Source organism: Periplaneta americana, chromosome 12 (assembly GCF_040183065.1).
Source record: "Periplaneta americana isolate PAMFEO1 chromosome 12, P.americana_PAMFEO1_priV1, whole genome shotgun sequence".
Lineage (NCBI taxonomy): Eukaryota > Metazoa > Arthropoda > Insecta > Blattodea > Blattidae > Periplaneta > Periplaneta americana.
In genome coordinates, this window is record NC_091128.1 from 148,484,939 (window position 1) to 148,504,349 (window position 19,411).

The 19,411-nt window shown below is 35.9% G+C and overlaps 1 protein-coding gene across 8 annotated transcripts in view; it reads right to left on the bottom strand.

Moving 5' to 3' along the window:
• The window catches only part of LOC138710978 (NAD kinase-like), a 242,643-nt gene that overhangs the window by 149,385 nt on the left and 73,847 nt on the right, over positions 1-19,411 (bottom strand). For 5 of the 8 annotated variants that reach the window (XM_069842229.1, XM_069842218.1, XM_069842216.1 and 2 more), the window contains exon 3: positions 1,517-1,555. The exons of the other annotated variants lie outside the window; for them this stretch is intronic. In XM_069842229.1, the coding sequence (XP_069698330.1) occupies positions 1,517-1,555 (39 nt within the window). The remainder of the gene's footprint in view (positions 1-1,516; positions 1,556-19,411) is intronic. 8 annotated transcript variants of the gene reach the window in all.

Genomic DNA, 19,411 nt, shown 5'->3' on the forward strand with positions numbered 1-19,411 from the left:
TTATGTCTGATCTCTTAAAAGATCCCTAAAACGATCCATTATAACGCCGTAAAAATTACATAAAATTATGGCAGCAGAGGGAAGTGGAATAGGGAGAGGAGTAAAGAGACGTCCTTTATTACTACCCTGTTCAACACCTGCCTGGAAGGTTTAGTAATCAGAACACTGGAGGGGTGATAGTAGGAGGAAGAAGAATAAATGCATAAGACTTGCTGATGATATGGTGTTAGCAGAAGAACACATGATACTAAGGGATATGCTATTGGAGCTAAATGACAGTAGTGAGCTACTAGCATGAAGATAAATGCAAACAAGACGAAGACCATGGTTATCGGAAGAAAAATAAAGAAGGTAAACGTAAGAGTTCGAAATGAGGCAGTAGAGCAAGTGGACAGCTTCAAATACTTGGGGTGTATTATAAGCAGTAACATGAGCTGCTGCCAGGAAGTCAAAAGGAGGATAGCAATGGCAAAGGAAGCTTTTAATAGAAGAAGGAGTATCTTCTTCGGACCTCTAGAAAAGAATTAAATACGAGACCAGTGAAGTGTTTTGTGTCACTGTATGGACAGAAACATGGACAATACGACGAAGTGAAAAGAAAAACTGGGAACATTTGAAATGTGGATATGGAGAAGAATGGAGTGTATGACGTGGATAGACAAAGAAATGAAGCTGTGCTAGAAAGAGTGGGCGAAGAAAGAATAATGCTGAAACTGATAACGAAGGGAACCAGGAATTGGTTTGCTCATTGGCTAAAAAGAAACTGCCTACTGAAGGATGCCCTGTAAGGAATGGTGAACGGGAGAAGAGTTCGGGGAAGAAGAAATCAAATAATATACAACATTAAAATACTCGTACAGTATATGGATCGTATGCGGAGACGAAGGTAGAAAATAGGAAAGATTAGAGAACACTGGTTTGTAGTGAAGACTACAAACTATGGATGGGTGGACGGATGAATGGCAGCTACTTTTTTCTACACTTGTAGTTTAAATATTAGCAAATCTACAATGGTTTCTTCCATGCGTGCACATGCAAGTCTCCTTAAAAGTTATACTGAAAACTGCGTGACTACAGAAAACTACAGACTATTATCGCATAAAACAGAATTAAGTAAAGTTTCATTTCTACTGATGCATTCCGTTACTGACACTAGACTAACACAAGGCGGGACTTCGGCGACGTGAGTCAACACTACACCAAACACCGCCTGAGACAACACGATACAAGAGACAAATACACATGCCCTTGGTAGTTCACCTACTCTAAACAAAATTAGGAAAGGAGACATTCGCCAGAGTGTTAAAGGTTAAAATCATTCAACTGTATAATGAAATTGGTGAAACTTTAATAGGGTTGAGTGCTCCTTAGGCCTCGAACCCACGACTGAGTGAGGACAGGGAAGTGCTTGCACAGACAAGTGAAAGTGAGAGTGAGAGTGAGTGGGCAAGAGATACCAACATGACAACACTAACGTGCGGTGCAACACTACACACACAGGTACGGCGGCGCCTACCTTCTCTCCAGAGTCTCTGGGACGCTCTCCGGTTTCAGGCTTGAAAAAGAACAAATGCGTATTATTCGGGGGGCCCACTGGGTGCCAGGGCTGCCAACTGTGCAGACAGCAGCTCTAGCGGAAATCTCGATGTTGTGATTATTATTATTATTATTATTATTATTATTATTATTATTGTTATTATTATTATTATTATTATTATTATTATTATTATTATTCTTGTTTCTGCTGATACAATATATTCTCGCATGTTAAACCTTTTTTTTTTTTTCGTTGTTGGTAACTCTATAGCATCTATTAGATGCTTTATGGTTGTGCTAACAGATGGAGTTACTTGTCAACAATGTGACGCTAAAACATGTGTTCAGGTTACTGCCCAGCGACAGTCCTGATGTATTTTTATATTTGTAATGATTGGTTAATCAATATTAACCCGGCACACTCACAATCACACTCACATTCATGCAAATTTCCAGACTCTAGACACCCAAGGAATTTTTCTTGAAGAGCCGAGGCCGGGAATCGAACCCGGGACCTCCTGATCTAGAAGCCAGCATGCTGACCAACAGACCACGGGGGCAATATTAAACCTTGTCATTACATTTTATTGGCAGTATCAGTAGTTAAGCATGCTTGATTATAATTCTTGCTAACAATGAAATAAATAATTCATAATTTACTTTGTGAAGAAATCTTTTTATTTTTATTTTATTGGGTTATTTTACGACGCTGTAACAACATCTAGGTTATTTAGCGTCTGAATGAAATGAAGGTGATGATGCCGGTGAAATGAGTCCGGGGCCCAGACCGAAAGTTACCCAGCATTTGCTCGTATTGGGTTGAGGGAAAACCCCGGAAAAAACCTCAACCAGGTAACTTGCCCCGACCGGGAGTGAAGGAAATCAAGATAACGCAAGTGTTCAGTTCTGATTCTTGCAATTTTGGTGAAACTAAAAATCTCTAAGTTTGTGCGCTCCAAGTCTTTTCACTTTCAATTTTTCTTCTAAACCTGATGAAAAGAACAGAGATTTCAGAAGAGAATCTACCCTATTCATAATATTATATTAATAATTTTACTATCGGTCATTCGTTATCTCGTGAAACCAAATGCATGCGTGCGCTGTAGCTTAGAACAAGAGCCTTATGATGAGCTAGCTAGCTGCAAGTGGAAGCGTAACGAGGGAGAGAAGCTTATCAGTCCAATTTCTTCTTCCCCTGATGCGCAGGTAGGTTTTTCGAAATAACGAATGACCTATACGTACGAATATTATCACTATTTTAAACACTACGCAGACGCACTAATATATTATCACTATTTCAAACACTACATACAAACCACTAATTAATTAAGCTCTAGCCAGAATGTATGCTAACCGATTAAAACACAGCTACAATGATGTATTTGTAATAATCTATTCTCTACCAGGCAGCGATGTATCTAATGGAAGGAGAAAGGAACTGGCCATCCTACCTCATTATCTCGTGGGTTAGTTGCCTCATGAGTGATGGCTTATTGGTGTCACTTATGAGGTCCAAATCTGTTTTCGGACAGTTGACTAAACAACAATAATCTATTTATATGTAACATTATGGCACAGAATTATGGGGTTATACCTTGAAACATAATTTTCAAGAAGCTTTTGTTTTGCAGAATAAAACTATTCTATTACATACTTAGCTTCACTGAAACATAATGAATCGTAACGTATAAATGTGCCTTTGGGGAGGCCGAGACGTAGATGGGAGGATAATATTAAAATGGATTTGAGGGAGGTGGGATATGATGATAGAGACTGGATTAATCTTGCACAGGATAGAGACCGATGGCGGGCTTATGTGAGGGCAGCAATGAAGCTTCGGGTTCCTTAAAAGCCATGGTAAGTAAGTAAGTAACGTATAAATGTTTAGTTATTTTTTTAAATGTTATGTTTCATTTAACGGCGCTCGCAACTGCCGAGTTATACCAGCGTCGCCGGTGTGACGGAATTTTGTACCGTAGTTCTTTTACATGACAATAAATATACTGACATGACCCTGTCGCATTTTAAGGACACTTAAATGCCATCGACCTGGACCGAGATTGAACCCGCAACCTCGGGCATAGAAGGCCAGCGCTGTACCAACTGTGTCAACCAGACCGACTTAGATATTTAGGCCTACAGATAATTACCCTTTCTGGCACATACTATACATTTTCAGAAAAATGACTTAGAATCTTACATTTATATTTTCTCTCACCATTGCCTAGAAATTCTAATTTTCTTGGCTATTATAAAATAGGAAAAGAGAATACAATAATTATTATGTTTACTAGCCATAAGCTCGAAATATCTGAGAAGAACCTTGCTATTTGGAAATAGGCTACATTTGTACAATATCTTACAAAAAAATATTAATGTTGGTTTGTGAAAATATAATATGCTCGTACGTTAGGAATACATTTGCCCTACATCTTGATAACTTATTAATAAAGCATATTATTGATGAATACTCGGGAAATTAATAAAGTTGCATGTGTGCATTTAAATTTCTCCAATTTATAGTGTTCATAATTGATTACAGATTTTTCGTCTACTGGTGTATTACATTGTCAAAATATTGCTAGTAATTATTACAAATTGAAATACTTAATGTAGAATAATGCACGTAATCAATTGTATTCTTGACGTTCATTTGTTTGTGAATAGAATATCATACGGAATGAGGCATGACAAAAGAATGTTAATGGAAATTAGTACAGAAGTACACTTATATTTATTAAAGTGCATATATTAACATGATTACGAAATACGACCTATCAAAAATTCAATTCAAATTTCTCAACATCGACAACACAATTTTATTCTCATCGCATGATATTCAATATTAGAGTTCCTGTATATTGGCCTATAATACAGTCGCTGTATTTAATGTCAGACGTTGAATATGTTGCACGGATATTTAGTAACTCCATGTTGGCAACGCGTTAGTCATGTCTTTTTTTTTCTGGAATCAGCGAACCTGGTGCTGAACTCGAGAATTACAAGCACACAGTTCCAGATATCACCACTAGATGGCTAGCAGATTCGTTCAGTGGCAGAGTCCGGGGGTATCCCCCCCGGACTCTGTTCGTCAGTCTATTTTATATCAATAATCGAATAATGTCCCTGCGGACCTATGCAAATAATTATAACAGTGCAGCCAACCAGCCACACAGAAGTATCTTTGAATTCTGTCTCCTTGATAAAAACAAAACACTTGTGTTGTTTCTTTATCCCATTGTATTTTGTGTGGTACGTTTCATTATAAAGACCACATAGAATAGTATGTTATCTATACTAATAATAAATCTGTAGCCGAAATTTTTCTGGTAATTTTCGATGATACAAAAATAATTGGTCCTAACATATATAATTAACTGCCCTGAAACCGAAAATAGCTTTTTTGAAATTTTTGTTTGTATGTCTGTCTGTCTGTCTGTCTGTCTGGATGTTTGTTACCTTTTCACGCGATATTGGCTGAACCGATTTATATGAAAATTGGAATATAAATTAAGTTCGTTGTAACTTAGAATTTAGGCTATATGGCATTCAAAATATTTTATTTAAAACGGGGGTTATAAGGGGGCCTGAATTAAATAAATCGAAATACCTCCCTTATTATTAATTTTCATGAAAAATATTACATAACAAAAGTTTCTTTAAAAATAATTTCCGATAAGCTTTATTCCATGCAAAATTTTGATAGGATTGATATTTAATGAGATAAATGAGTTTCAAAATTTACAATAACAACGCCATCTAAGGCAGTGTAATGAAATAACAAATGACTTCGTCTATAAGGGGCCTTGGACAACAACAATTGAAAGCTATGAAACATAGCCTACAGAGAATGTTTCTGTGTTTGTATGAAGTAATGTCGGAAACTAAATTAACCGATTTATATAGTTGGAAAGTGTAGTTTCTCTAGATGGACATAATGCTATAATGTTATTACAGTAACTTCAGAATGAATCGAGGACAGGTAAGATTAAAATAGCTTCTTATGCACAGAAAACTTGATAGGCATTCCTTTCCTGTATAAATTTAAATTTAAATTAAAATAATTTTTATGACTGGATCAAAATGATCGCATTTTAATTTTTAATACAATTTAAATTAAGTAACATAATAAACTATTTATCCTTCTATCAAACACGAATGTTCCCTGGATCAAATGTCCTATTTTAATATGTAATTACTTTATATTTATTTCTAATGGGTGCAGCGGAGCGCACGGGTAAGGCTAGTTTATAAATAATTTTAGATTTAGTTATACCTTCTTTTTGAACTTAAACTTTTTTGTAAAGTTATAATCAATTTAAGGTAATGCAGCCATGCCAATGCTAATTATGGAAAAGGCCGTTATTATCTATACAGAAGAAAATGTTCTTAAAACGCAGCAATTTAAGAACATTTTAATAATGTTATTTTGGAAAAAAAAAGAGTTGGTTTCTCTACTGTAGCATGTGTGATGCGTGCAAGCGTGTTAACATAACATAGTACATCCAGTTAATTGCTATATCTTGAACATTCTGCGACAAACTATTTTAAAGATTTGATAACCGTTATCAGACTTCATAACGTGTGGAAGAGGTCCACGACATAAAAAAACATGAGAAGTGGATCTGCCTATGAAGCATGAAATAAAATGAATCATTTGAAAATTGAAGTGCCGGTAATTCACTCACAAAAACAAAACTTGCGACAGGATTTTTTGATGAGACTCTATTAAAATAATAAATTCATCTATCAGGTACAGCGTGAAAGCTCTTATCAAATGTATTGTATCTGAGATGCGTATAATAAAATAACGTAACTAAACTCCGGACGTATATTTTCAGAACACTAGAGAAGCTGTAGTTCCAATTGTGTTGAGACATACTGTAGAGTTTCAGGGTATACATGAAGTAACATTCAGAAACTATTTCATTAATTTTTTTTTCTCGACTTGGAGGACAATGGGAAGCAAACAGTCATATAAACTCTTAACAGCTCTGAGGACAACTGATTTTAAACTGAATGATTTCATATCAACGTATAAAGGCAGTAGAGGAAGTGGACAACTTCAAATACTTCGAGTGTACTATAAGCAGTAACACGAGCTCCTGCCAAGAAGTTAAAAGGAGGATAGCAATGACCAAGGAAGCTTTTAATAGAAAAAGAAGCATCTTCTGCGGACCTCTGGAAAAAGAACTAAGGAAGAGACTAGTGAAGTGCTTTGTGTGGCATTGTTTGGACAGAAACATGGACATTACGACGAAGTGAGAGAAACGCCTAAAAGGATTTGAAATGTCGATATGAAGAAGAATTGACCGTGTGAAATGGACAGACAGATAAAAACGAAACTGTGTTGGAAAGACTGGGTGAAGAAAAAATAATGCTGAAAGTGATCAGGAAGAGAAAAAGAAATTGGTTGGGTCACTGGCTGAGAAGAAACTGCCTACTGATGGATGTATTGGAAGGAATGGTGAACGGGAGAAGAGTTCGGGGCAGAAGAAGATATCAGATGATAGACGACATTAAGATATGTGGATCATATGAGGAGACAAAGAGGAAGGCAGAAAATATAAAAGAATGGAGAAGCTGGGTTTGCAGTGAAAGCCTGACCTTGGGCAAAACACTATGTATGAATGAATGAATGAATGAATGTATGTATGTATGTATAAAGGACTCCCATTGTTATTGCAATGTTCCCCATGATAAAAAAGTGACAGGGAATTTAAAGAAATCTCTATTATTACATGTCATGTCTAATGTTAACATTTTTTAACTGGGCCTGCTCCTCATTTGACGATGTGTCAGAGGAAGATAAATTGTTTGTATGCATTTCAAGTCTGATTAGTGTAATATGTGCAGTAGGTATATCCTGGCCTAGTTGCCTCATAAGTGATATCTTGTTGGTATCACTTGTGAGTAGAGTTGCCAACATTTTTTGAAGAAAATACAAGAGACCAAGGAATCGACAAAATTTCACATAGAAAATAGGTAAATTATTTGGTTCAGTTACTAAAAAAAACTTTACGCTTAGAACAAAATTAGCCAGTTTTTCCGAATTTATAACATTAACGCGATTTTATTTTAGACAGATAAGCACTAAAGCCCATTTCTGGCAAGTAGCCTATTACTTTCTATAAAGACTGCACATTTTAATGCATTTCTTGAACAACAAAATTCATCATATAATCAATCATCATTCACGGCAAAATCAAATGTTTGGAATAAACATTTTTACATTATGCACAAGTAAGGGAGACAAATGTTCGAATAGAAGAATAATACGGATGCGGGGAGACTGTTATAAATTAGGGGCAAACACGGGAGATCCCGGCCTAGATCATATATGTAACAGATAACTACTCGCTACGTTAAAATCGGCAGCACTTTGAAGAGAACAACCGCCAGGATCGCCACCCGTCCGCCGTAAACGAACACGAGATGGCAGCACAGTCGCTAATGCAATTCAAATGGGTATTATGACGTGACAACTAGATCGCAGCGTAGTAAACCTGACAAAAGTTGTTAACCTCAAAGCCTATAACCCCGACATATCTGTTACATATATGATCTAGGCTCCCGGGAAATACGGGAGGGTTGGCAACCCTACTTGTGAACTTGAGACCTTCTTCGGACAGTTGACTAAACAAACATCATCTAACAAGGAAACAGCTTTTGCTGTTACAGGCCACTGGTGATGATGATAATGATGATAATAATAATAATAATAATAATAATAATAATAATAATAATAAACACATTTTCAGATACGATACTAAAACTGACATTAAATCGCAATGAATTGTAATTATCTTCGAGGGATAATTTTTATTTGTGGTGGACTTATATAAGGGCAGCAACGAACCTTCGGGTTCCTTAAAAGCCATTTGTAAGTAAGGTAGATGAAAAATTCTTCTCGGGACAGCGTTTAAATTCATCGTTGGGCATAGCAATAATCGTGCTATCATGGACCACGAAGCTACACTTTCTATAATATTAGATAACACAGCCATGTTTTACACTATCGTTACAATTATAATACAGGAAGCGTTATGCTACAACAGATACACCACTATTCTGACGGAAACACACGTTCAGCATCCTGCAATGCATACAAGTCTGTCTGTACACAGCCTTTTCTCCTAAGTATTTACTCGCGTAATGAATGCATTCCAATTTTTTTACAATAAGATGTAGGGGGAAAATATCCCCACATAATGTACGCATTTCATCTTCAATTGCTACCTGTGGTAATAAACATCGTAATGTTGGATACACTTCTCATGTTTATATTTTAAAAACGTGTTAATTTATTGCGATTGGTTCTTTTTAAAATTAAAAAATGGATTGTGATCTCATTACATGTGACGTAACTGTATCTTAATGACATATATTAAAGTACTGCTATTCATTATGTTATTATAACTATCGATTTCCAACTAAGCATACGAGATATTGATTAAAATCGTATTCGCAACAACCCGCAAGCCTTGAAAGGAGCAATCCAAAATGGCAGGCACAAACTGCACAATCCACAATATGTACTTCAAATAAAATAAATTCTGTTCATGTCAATTTTAATAAGTATTCTAATAAATTGAGTTAATTTTCTGTGTTTTAATGTGTGTTGCTTCGAGGTTAAAATCTCCAAACCAAAGTCCTGCAAAGAAATCAATAAATACGGCGTACACGCAAAAGTGCTCCGTGCCTGCCATCTGTTGCACTACTCAGGAACACGCTGAAAAGACACTCATGGTCCGTGTCTGCCATCTGTAGCAATAGTCGAGAACACGATAAAAGTACACTCATGGTCACCATTTTATTATCAGCAAAGTAACATAGTAAGATATTTGTAAAAACTCAAAACTTAGACATTTAATTATGGTCGAACAAAAACAGTCTTATGCATCTTGCCTATTATGGTAATTAAGACGCGTACCATTATACAGTAGGCTCGTTGCATAATATACTATTATAAACTTTTAACGTGCTATGAGCAGCATTAGTGTCGATTGTTTTCTCCTGCAGTGTTGCTTGCTTCAGTTGTGTTCTGTGGTTATTATGTTGCTTCACAATGAATTATATAAGTTACTCGACAAATTACAAGCTAAAAGTAATTAAATTTTCAGAAGTTCACGGATATAAGGGCGCCAGACGAGAGTTTACAGTTTCTGAATGCAATATGCATAACTGGCGAAAAGAAACGGGCACTTTTGGAAACATTATAATATTATTGCTCATAAGCGTTCGATATATCAATGCTCTCGAAGTCGTACAATCGATCATTTTCAATATTACTTGAAAGTCCGATGCCGAAACCAGCTGTGATTATCACGTGGGATATCAGGTACCTATGATTTTTTCCCCAAATTTTTCCTCGCATATAACACGCACCATGGATTTTTAATTCAAAATTATAAGAAAAAGTGCAGTAAATACGGTACATCAACGATTCTGAACCTCCTTACCATCAACACCCTCTGATAATAAATTTCATTTTCACACCAACCTCTCCCAAAATTATGTAGACTTGCTCTTATCTATAAAAAGTCATAAGAAGTAGCTACCGTGTGCGAAAAAATTCAGCTCACGTTGTGAGATGTAGTGTCTGACGATTTAAGTCAAGATTATTCTTGAGAGACTCCAGAGAGTCTCCAGACATTCCTGGGTGTACTTTTATGAAATACTCTCAGATATTTTACGTCATATTATCATTGAAAAGGTGTTATGCACATAAAAGACCGAGTTCTTTTAGTTCCATCATATTCAAACAAGCATATTTCAAACACGTATTTATGGGTAAAATATGTTGGGGAAAATTTTTATATAGATTAAGTATAAATTATTCTCATAATTGACAATATCAGCGGTTTCCCATTAAACCTAGTGCTTTTTACAATCATTAGAGTGGGATGAAATTTTGAATTCTATAATGTTTGTATATTTATGTACTATTGGCGACAATGTACATCACTAAACAATGTTTTATGTTTTTGGAAATCTAATAGTTATCATTTTAATCATAAAAAGTTGTGGAGTATTTTGTTCGGCAGGACAGCGTTTACCTGATAACTCAAAAAGTACTCAAGTTATTTTCATGAAAATATGCATGCATGTGTAGTTTTTCCATCTGAACAACATGCTCTAAAATCTTTAATGTAGAATTCGTTTTATTTTTAAAAAGTAATATTCATTTCATGCTAGATTTAAAAATGATCAATATATATTATTTAAAATAAACTATGCATTCTACATTAATGATTTTATAGTTTGTTATTCACATGGAAGAACTATAGAAGCATGCAAAGTGTCATTAAATATACTTTTTGAATTGTCACATGAACGCTCTCCAGTTGAATAAAATACCCGACAAATTTTCGTAATAGAAAATAACTATCAGGTTTTCGAAAACATTCAAATTCGTGATATATAAGTAGTGTATAATTTAATTAAGCATGCTAAGTTTTATTTCTGAAGAACCCTATAGATGCTGAGGAAAAACATGTTGAAATGTAGAACAATTAAATTATAAATAGCGAAAGATGTACCTCCATCCTTAAAGGAACTGAAAAAACAGTCAACAGAGTTGATATTATAGCAATAAACAGAAATAGAAGCCGAGATCTAATTTTTACTCGTATATTCAACAGTGTGTTTTGAAACTTGCATTAACCAAGCCAAAGAAACTGATGAGGAAAAAATGGGAGCACGTAAGAACCATGTATCCTTGATTTAAGCATTCGATATGGCATTCCTCCAATCAATTGGGCAATCAGGGGCCATTCTTTGGTAATAGGGGTAATGTAACAACATTTTCATGTAACTTAACAAAAACAATTGGTTTTGGTTGAAAAATGTTATACCTAAATACCTGGGTGCAACAAAAGCGGTTGGAGTATAAATGCATCCACTGCATTCTTCAAACTATGAGCTATCAACTCCATAAAAATTCACTACCTCACCGCTATACGGCAGGATATCCATAAAAAGAGAGTCATGCGCTACGCTGTTCTTGCATCTTCGTCTTACAACGTCAAGCACAGCGTTATATACCTATTATTGCGATGTACCGAAGTACATATGATATTTCCGTACAGCAAGATGGCCGGGGTTGATGAACAAACCATTACCTCGGAAGAAGAAAGTGTTGACTGTGTTGAAAGTAAATGTAAAACGAAATACAGAATTGTGGAAAAGGAATAATTGCTGAACAATATCGAAATTGTGGTGTACATACTGGAAAGAAAATATCAGCCAATAAATATAAACCAGTAGAATCACAGTTCTCCTTTTCAAAGTTACCAAGACCTTAATTTGAGTGATGTTCCTAAACCAGGAGTAAATCCTGTTGAAAAGGAACAGAAGTGTTGTTTTTGTGTAAATTTTTGAAACCAGAAAATGCTGATTGGTTTAGATGTGTTCTAAACATGGAATGTGTAAATAGCATCGACCGAAGTAATAATTCATAACTTGAATCAGAATCTGAGTTGTAAAACATGTTCAAATAATCCAGTAAACAAAAAAGATGTAAAAGTTCCAACATAAAAGTTTGGACATTATACCTTCTATGCAAGAACGGCGTTAATTGTATTATTTCAAAAGTCCATATTTTTTAAAATAGTTTAATTTGATGTGATGGTGCCTCAGAATGTTGAACATTTGTATTTCCTTAGATTTTTCAGTATATTAATATGTTGTTCTAAGTCTCAGACATTATCAAAACGTTTACTTCTTTTTTATCAACATATTTTACCCCAAACGTTCTTATTGCACCCAGGTATTCAATTAGCAACAACAAAGATTCTCTAAACATATTTAAAATCATCTTTATTCATTTCTATCTATGCAATAATGTTTCCCCACATTTATTCATGCTTGTTACTTGCATTATAGGAAGTTACACATTATTATTATTATTATTATTATTATTATTATTATTATTATTATTATTATTATTATTATTATTCATATCAGTCTATTTTAATGTACGTACGACATTTAATTTTGACATGTTTCCAGATGCTTTCCTGAAAATTAATGTTGTACTATCCTTTCCATAATTATAACTTTCAGACTCTATATTCGTTTTCTGGAATTCAAGATGTTTATGGTCACTTAAAATTGCTAGGCTGGTGTACTTCAGGGAAACATTTTGGAATAAAATATGTACGAAGGGTTTCAAGCCAGACATGACTAATGCACATAAATAGTTTTGAGATATTCAGGGCTTAAGTTCAACTACGAACGGTTAAATCCATATCCTGCCAAACTTAATCTCACAATAAAATTTCAGCCTTGAGCAGGTAAGAAAACAGAGTATATGAAGATGAATTTGCACGATATTTTGAGATGGTCACGTCTGGATTGAAACCATTCATATGTAAATATAATATGCAGGGTATCTAAAAAATAAACTGACAAAATGTCCTAGAATGTTCTTTAATTAAGGAAACACACACAAAAGTAAAATGTTTCAATTTTATAATATAATCTAGAAACTAATTATCATCCGTTGAGTGTTTGTCGTCTCTGCTGATATACAGCCGATAGTAACTCCGAATAGTGTCTTGCAATGTTCGAACATAACCAAGACATTACAAGCCTTGTCTTTTTCATATGAAAACTAATAGCAAGATCTGTACTAAAATCCAAATGCGGTTAAAACATGAAGAGGTGGGTGTGGCCTCCTCCTGCAAGGCGAACATCGGCGAATATCGAACTTCATATTCGACGAACTTGAACCGAACACAGTACATTTAACGCACAACGCTAGCTCCGAACCGTGACACGTTGCAGAATCCAAAAATATCTCGTCACCTTGGACACTGTGAGAATCTCAAACTATACTCTTTGATAACAGTAGTTCAACATTAAATTTGACATTCGTGAAGCTGTCTTGATTGTTGTTGGTGTAACCAGCTGTCTCGACTGTTAAATAAATTTGCATCATTGTGGTCATCTCTACGGCCTAAATTACAACACAAACGCCATAGAGCTTAAGTTTAAAATGTTCAAATTACCGTGAGATTAATAAGATGTCAAGAATATTTCATAAGGTTTTACAGATAAGTAATCAAATATCAGCTGTTTTAATGGCACATCTGGAAACCAAACGCTTATTTATACTCAACATCTGTCTGGCTGACTGACTGGTGCACTGTAATTATGTCTGTCTCATTGTTGACCCAACTTTCTTTTCCTTGAACTATTCAAGCTTCACAGCGGGCGTTGCTTGTGAAGAGCTGTTACGAACTACATTACATGAACCCTAGATACGAATAAAATCTTGCCAACATTTAATCAAATAGTATATTCAGTCTATGACTATAAATAAGTGGTAGTGCTATGTTATTATTGTCATCGGTGATGACTGGTTGTCTAGTATGTCTAAATAACATAAAATGGAGTCCACCACTTTGAATTAGCTTTCCGAGGACCGGGCCCAGGACGGTTCATCGTACTTAGAATTACTTTAGCCCATTGTTGTGTTCTATATATGCTATGAATGTCCAAGTCCGACAGGTGACATTCGTGAATCCGGTGCTGACAGGTGAACCATTCTGCCTCAGTCCTGTAGGCCAGGTTTCATTCTCAGACAAGTACCTGATGAGCCCGAAGCTCCAAGCCCTTCCTATATCAGCATCGGAAATCCGTACTTACCCCAAGACTTCACCCCGGCTTATTTTTACTATTGCAGATGATAAATGAAACGAAGGGGAGGTGTAGAGTGCTGGTGAAAACGGGAATACCCCGAAAAAAGCCCTCTGAAACTTCTGCTTTGCCCACAACAAATTCCATCACTACCTGGCTAGTCTGGCGCAACATACAAGTCGTGGTAGATTCTTAGGAGGATGATTTGGTTATGAGTAACGAAATTTTTGAAGTTGATATCGGAAATAACTGACCTAATATCTATTAAATTTTTTTATATTCAAGATTTAAGTTACTATATGACTTATGCCTTATCCTCTTCAGTCCTGTTCTAGAATATACTATATATAATTTTCTTTTATTTATTTATTTATTTTTTCTGCAGTGTATTGGATACTTTTGAAAGTTCTGAAAAATTAAATTTGAGAGAAAGGAAGAGTATCACTTTTGTAACATTTCTATACCAGAATTACAAATTAGAATTTAAAATTTGGGGGCACCAAGAGTCAAAATTGCCCCAAAATTTGATTTTCTATGAAGACTGATTTGGGATTTTTGGAACCCCGGAATGATTGTGACACTTTTTTTTTCATTTTTTTAAATATCAATTCGGGACTGAAGAGGTTATACTTCTGTGAAGTCTGAACCATATGGAAGAGGAGAGGAAAAGGAAAAGATGAGCAGAGGAAGAGAAGATGAAGAAGAGGAGCAAAGGAAGAAGAAATGAACAGAAAAAGAAAAAGATTAGGTAACGGAGGAAAAGAGAAAAGAGAAGTGATCAAGAAAGGGGTAAAAATGAAATGAAGGTGAGAGAAAAAGGCAAGAAGAAAGACAAGGAAATAACGAAAATACGAAAAAAAAAAAATAAGATGAAGGAAATAAGAAAAAAGAAAGACAATTTGAGAAGGAGGGGAAAAGGGCGAGAACGAAAAAGTAAAAAGATGAGGAGAACGGGGAAAATGAAAATATGAGGAACAAAAAGGGAAGAAAGAAGAGGTAAAATAAATAGAAGAGGATATGGAAGAAACGAAGGGTATGAGAAGATGGGAGCCACCGGCGTGGCTCAGTCGGTTAAGGCGCTTGCCTGCCGGTCTGAAGTTCGGCTCGGGCGCGGGTTCGATCCCCGCTTGGGCTGATTACCTGGTTGGGTTTTTCCGAGGTTTTCCCCAACCGCAAGGTTAATGCCAGGTAATCTATGGCGAATCATCGGCCTCATCTCGCCAAATACCATCTCGCTATCACCAATCTCATCGACGCTAAATAACCTCGTAGTTGATACAGTGTCGTTAAATAAGCAACTAAAAAATGAGAAGACGGGAGAAAAAGAAGAGAAAACAAAGAAAAGATGATATAATGATGAAGAGGAAAACAAAGGAAAAAGGAAGAGAAGCAGATGAGGAAAGTAAGCGAAAATAAACTGGTCCTTTGACAATGTATCCAGACTTTATAACCACTTTGTGTGGTTTAGACTTTAGGGTGAAAGATTATCATTTCTGTACTTATGTCTGTGCAGATATAAACGAAGGGTATGAGAAGATGGGAGCCACCGGCGTGGCTAAGTCGGTTAAGGCACTTGCCTGCCGGTCTGAAGTCCGGCTCGGGCGCGGGTTCGATCCCCGCTTGGGATGATTACCTGGTTGGGTTTTTTCGAGGTTTTCCCCAACCGCAAGGTTAATGCCAGGTAATCTATGGCGAATCATCGGCCTCATCTCGCCAAATACCATCTCGCTATCACCAATCTCATCGACGCTAAATAACCTCGTAGTTGATACAGTGTCGTTAAATAAGCAACTAAAAAATGAGAAGACGGGAGAAAAAGAAGAGAAAACAAAGAAAAGATGATATAATGATGAAGAGGAAAACAAAGGAAAAAGGAAGAGAAGCAGATGAGGAAAGTAAGCGAAAATAAACTGGTCCTTTGACAATGTATCCAGACTTTATAACCACTTTGTGTGGTTTAGACTTTAGGGTGAAAGATTATCATTTCTGTACTTATGTCTGTGCAGATATAAATTCAAATATGTTAATTTATTACCATCACCACCACCATCAGCAGCAGCAGCAATAACAGCAGCATTACCAGAATTATTCATCCACCGATCAAGAGTGCTGTCTAGGGCTGGGATTTTTATGTACTACCATACAGCACAATGTGTATGTAAATATGTAGTAAAATACAATGAAATTAGTACATTATGCAACGAGCCTATAATGATAGTAATTAAGACGCGAGTATGTTTGTTTATGAAACGAGCGCAAGCGAGTTTCATAATTTTTCATACGAGCGTCTTAATTACCATTATAGGAAAGTTTCATACGACTTTTTATGCTCGACCATATTTCTAACTTTAAATTATTCAGAAGTATTCATTTTATTCGTATCTGACTGAAGATCGGAAGTGACTTTGTGCATAGCTCGTAAATTGTGAGATGTGCGCAGACGCGAAAGTATTGATTTTTTCCGAGGAACAATAATGTCATTGACCTTTATGTAATGTAGAGAATAACATGAACTAATTTTGATATAACCTGGAAATTGATTTAGAATTGAAAAACGAGATGACAAATTGAATTTATATGAATATTATTTACAATTAACGCTAATTATTATAGTAACAAAACATAACCTTCTGCGAAAGTATTGGATTTCCAGCCTTCGTGACGTTTCCCTCGTTGTCTTTCGATTGCATATCCGAGAATAATCGAAAACCTGAACTTTAATGAATAGGTATACTTTAATGACATGCATTAAGGGACTGCTACCAGGTGTATAATTACTACATTTCGGCATGGTCAAGCATAAAATAATATACAGAGTAAACCTTAAGTAATGTCATTAATTTCAGGCGGTTATTCTTTGAGATATCTCAAACAAAGAAGTTTAATAGAATTTTGCTTGTTTTTGCTTCCTTTTCGAGATAAAAATTGTTTTCATTGAACATTTAATAGCGTGTTTTGGAAAGCCATTGATTTAATTCCCAGTATACTCAGTCAATTTAAGAGAGCAGTGTATTATGATAATAAATGATTAAAAGAAGTTTAGTTTCTGAAATGTAAAATGAAAAATCAAATATATTAACCCGAATATAATGATTCGTTGCTGTATCTTTTTTCTGACCACCTACATGGCGAGGTATAGAATGTTGTACTCGTATTTACTGTATATAAAAATCCCAGCTGTAGACCACGGACCTGTTTCTTGAAACACCTATAATCAGACCAGACTTAGACAAGGATTGACAGTTCGCGCTGCAAGGCAAAAACGTTGCCAAGTTGTGTAGCAATCCGTGTATCTCCTGCTGGCCAAATGTAAGGCCTGAGCAGCTATGAAACAATTACGACAGACTAAGAACGAAATTGTGAACGCATGATTTTCCAACAGACTTTCTCAAAATCTTTTTTTCTTTTTCCTGGTATTGAAGTACTTGTATAGCTAGCGGTTGCATATGAGGTTTGCGGATTTAAACCCGGCTGATGATTTCAAAGGACAACCAAATCCTTAGCATGGCTTCCTCAAAGGGAAGCAAAATTGCGAGGCCCAAGTCAAAGAGTCGATTTCTAAAACACGGACGAAATCGTGGTTCCAAACCCTGGCTTTTAAACCGCGATCAAGGTCTGAATCCTTATGCGATTTCTAAAACGAAGTCGAGACGCGGCTTGAGAATAAACCAAGGTTCGTGGGTTTTATATTATGGCAACGCAGCTAAGAATTGATTTTATTCCTGATAAACAGTCGATATTAGAAAGAAATGAACATCGGAATAAATATTTTTACTGAATTGCAGTTGGCTCTTCTTTTGTTATCAGCTAAGTTATTGTTACTTACTTACTTACTGGCTTTTAAGGAACTCGGGGGTTCATTGCCGCCCTCACATAAGCCCGCCATTGGTCCCTATCCTGAGCAAGATTAATCCATTCTCTATCATCATATCCAACCTCCCTCAAATCCATTTTAATATTATCTTCCCATCTACGTCTCGGCCTCCCTAAAGGTCTTTTTCTCTCCGGCCTCCCAACTAACACTCTATATGAATTTCTGGATTCGCCCATACGTGCTACATGCCCTGCCCAACTCAAACGTCTGGATTTAATGTTCCTAATTATGTCAGGTGAAGAATACAATGCGTGCAGTTCTGTGTTGTGTACCTTTCTCCATTCTGTAACTTCATCTCTCTTAGCCCCAAATATTTTCCTAAGCACCTTATTCTCAAATACCCTTAACCTATGTTCCTCTCTCAAAGTGAGAGTCCAAGTTTCACAACAATAAAGAACAACCGGTAATATAACTGTTTTATAAATTCTAACTTTCAGATTTTTTGACAGCAGACTGGATGATAAAAGCTTCTCAACCGAATAATAACAGGCATTTCCCATATTTATTCTGTGTTTAATTTCCTCCCGAGTATCATGTTACTGTTGCTCCAAGATATTTGAACTTCTCCACCTCTTCAAAAGATAAATTTCCAATTTTTATATTTCCATTTCGTACAATATTCTCGTCACGAGACGTAATCATATACTTTGTCTTTTCGGGATTTACTTCCAAACATATCTTTTTACTTGCTTCCAGTAAAATTCCCGTGTTTTCCCTAATCGTTTGTGGATTTTCTCCTAACATATTCACGTCATCCGCACAGACAAGCAGCTGATGTAACCCGTTCAATTCCAAACCCCCTCTGTTATCCTGGACTTTCCTAATGGCATACTCTACAGCAAAGTTAAAAAGTAAAGGTGATAGTGCACTGTATTGGTATATTTACTAATTTACAGAATAAAATATTTGTACAAAACCTGAGATGCTACAGCATGTAAGTCAGTCCATAGTGCGGTGCGGAACGTATTTTTCCGTGTTTGAAAATCCATAAAAAATGTTTGTTATAACCTCTTAACTTATAATAAGATGCATTATAATAAAATTACCTTGCTTGTAATTTCAAAGCGTTTTTTATCGAATAATCAGTAAGGAGATTTTACAGCAGGCATTTCCAACTCCTGGCTCTGTGACGTCACGCGTCTCTGCTCTCGAGCTCCTTGAGAGGAGAAGCATATATGTAAAAGGGCAATGTAGAGGGAGTGACAGTAGAAGGGCTGGAGATGTTTAAATAGTGGAGACACATTTCCCTCCTTCACGTGCTCTTCCAGCTCTGCTCAGAGAGAGGAAGCGCACTTCGACGTCACAGGTTGGCCAGTTGGAAATGACTGCTTTACAGCTTATGGAACCCCTATCTCA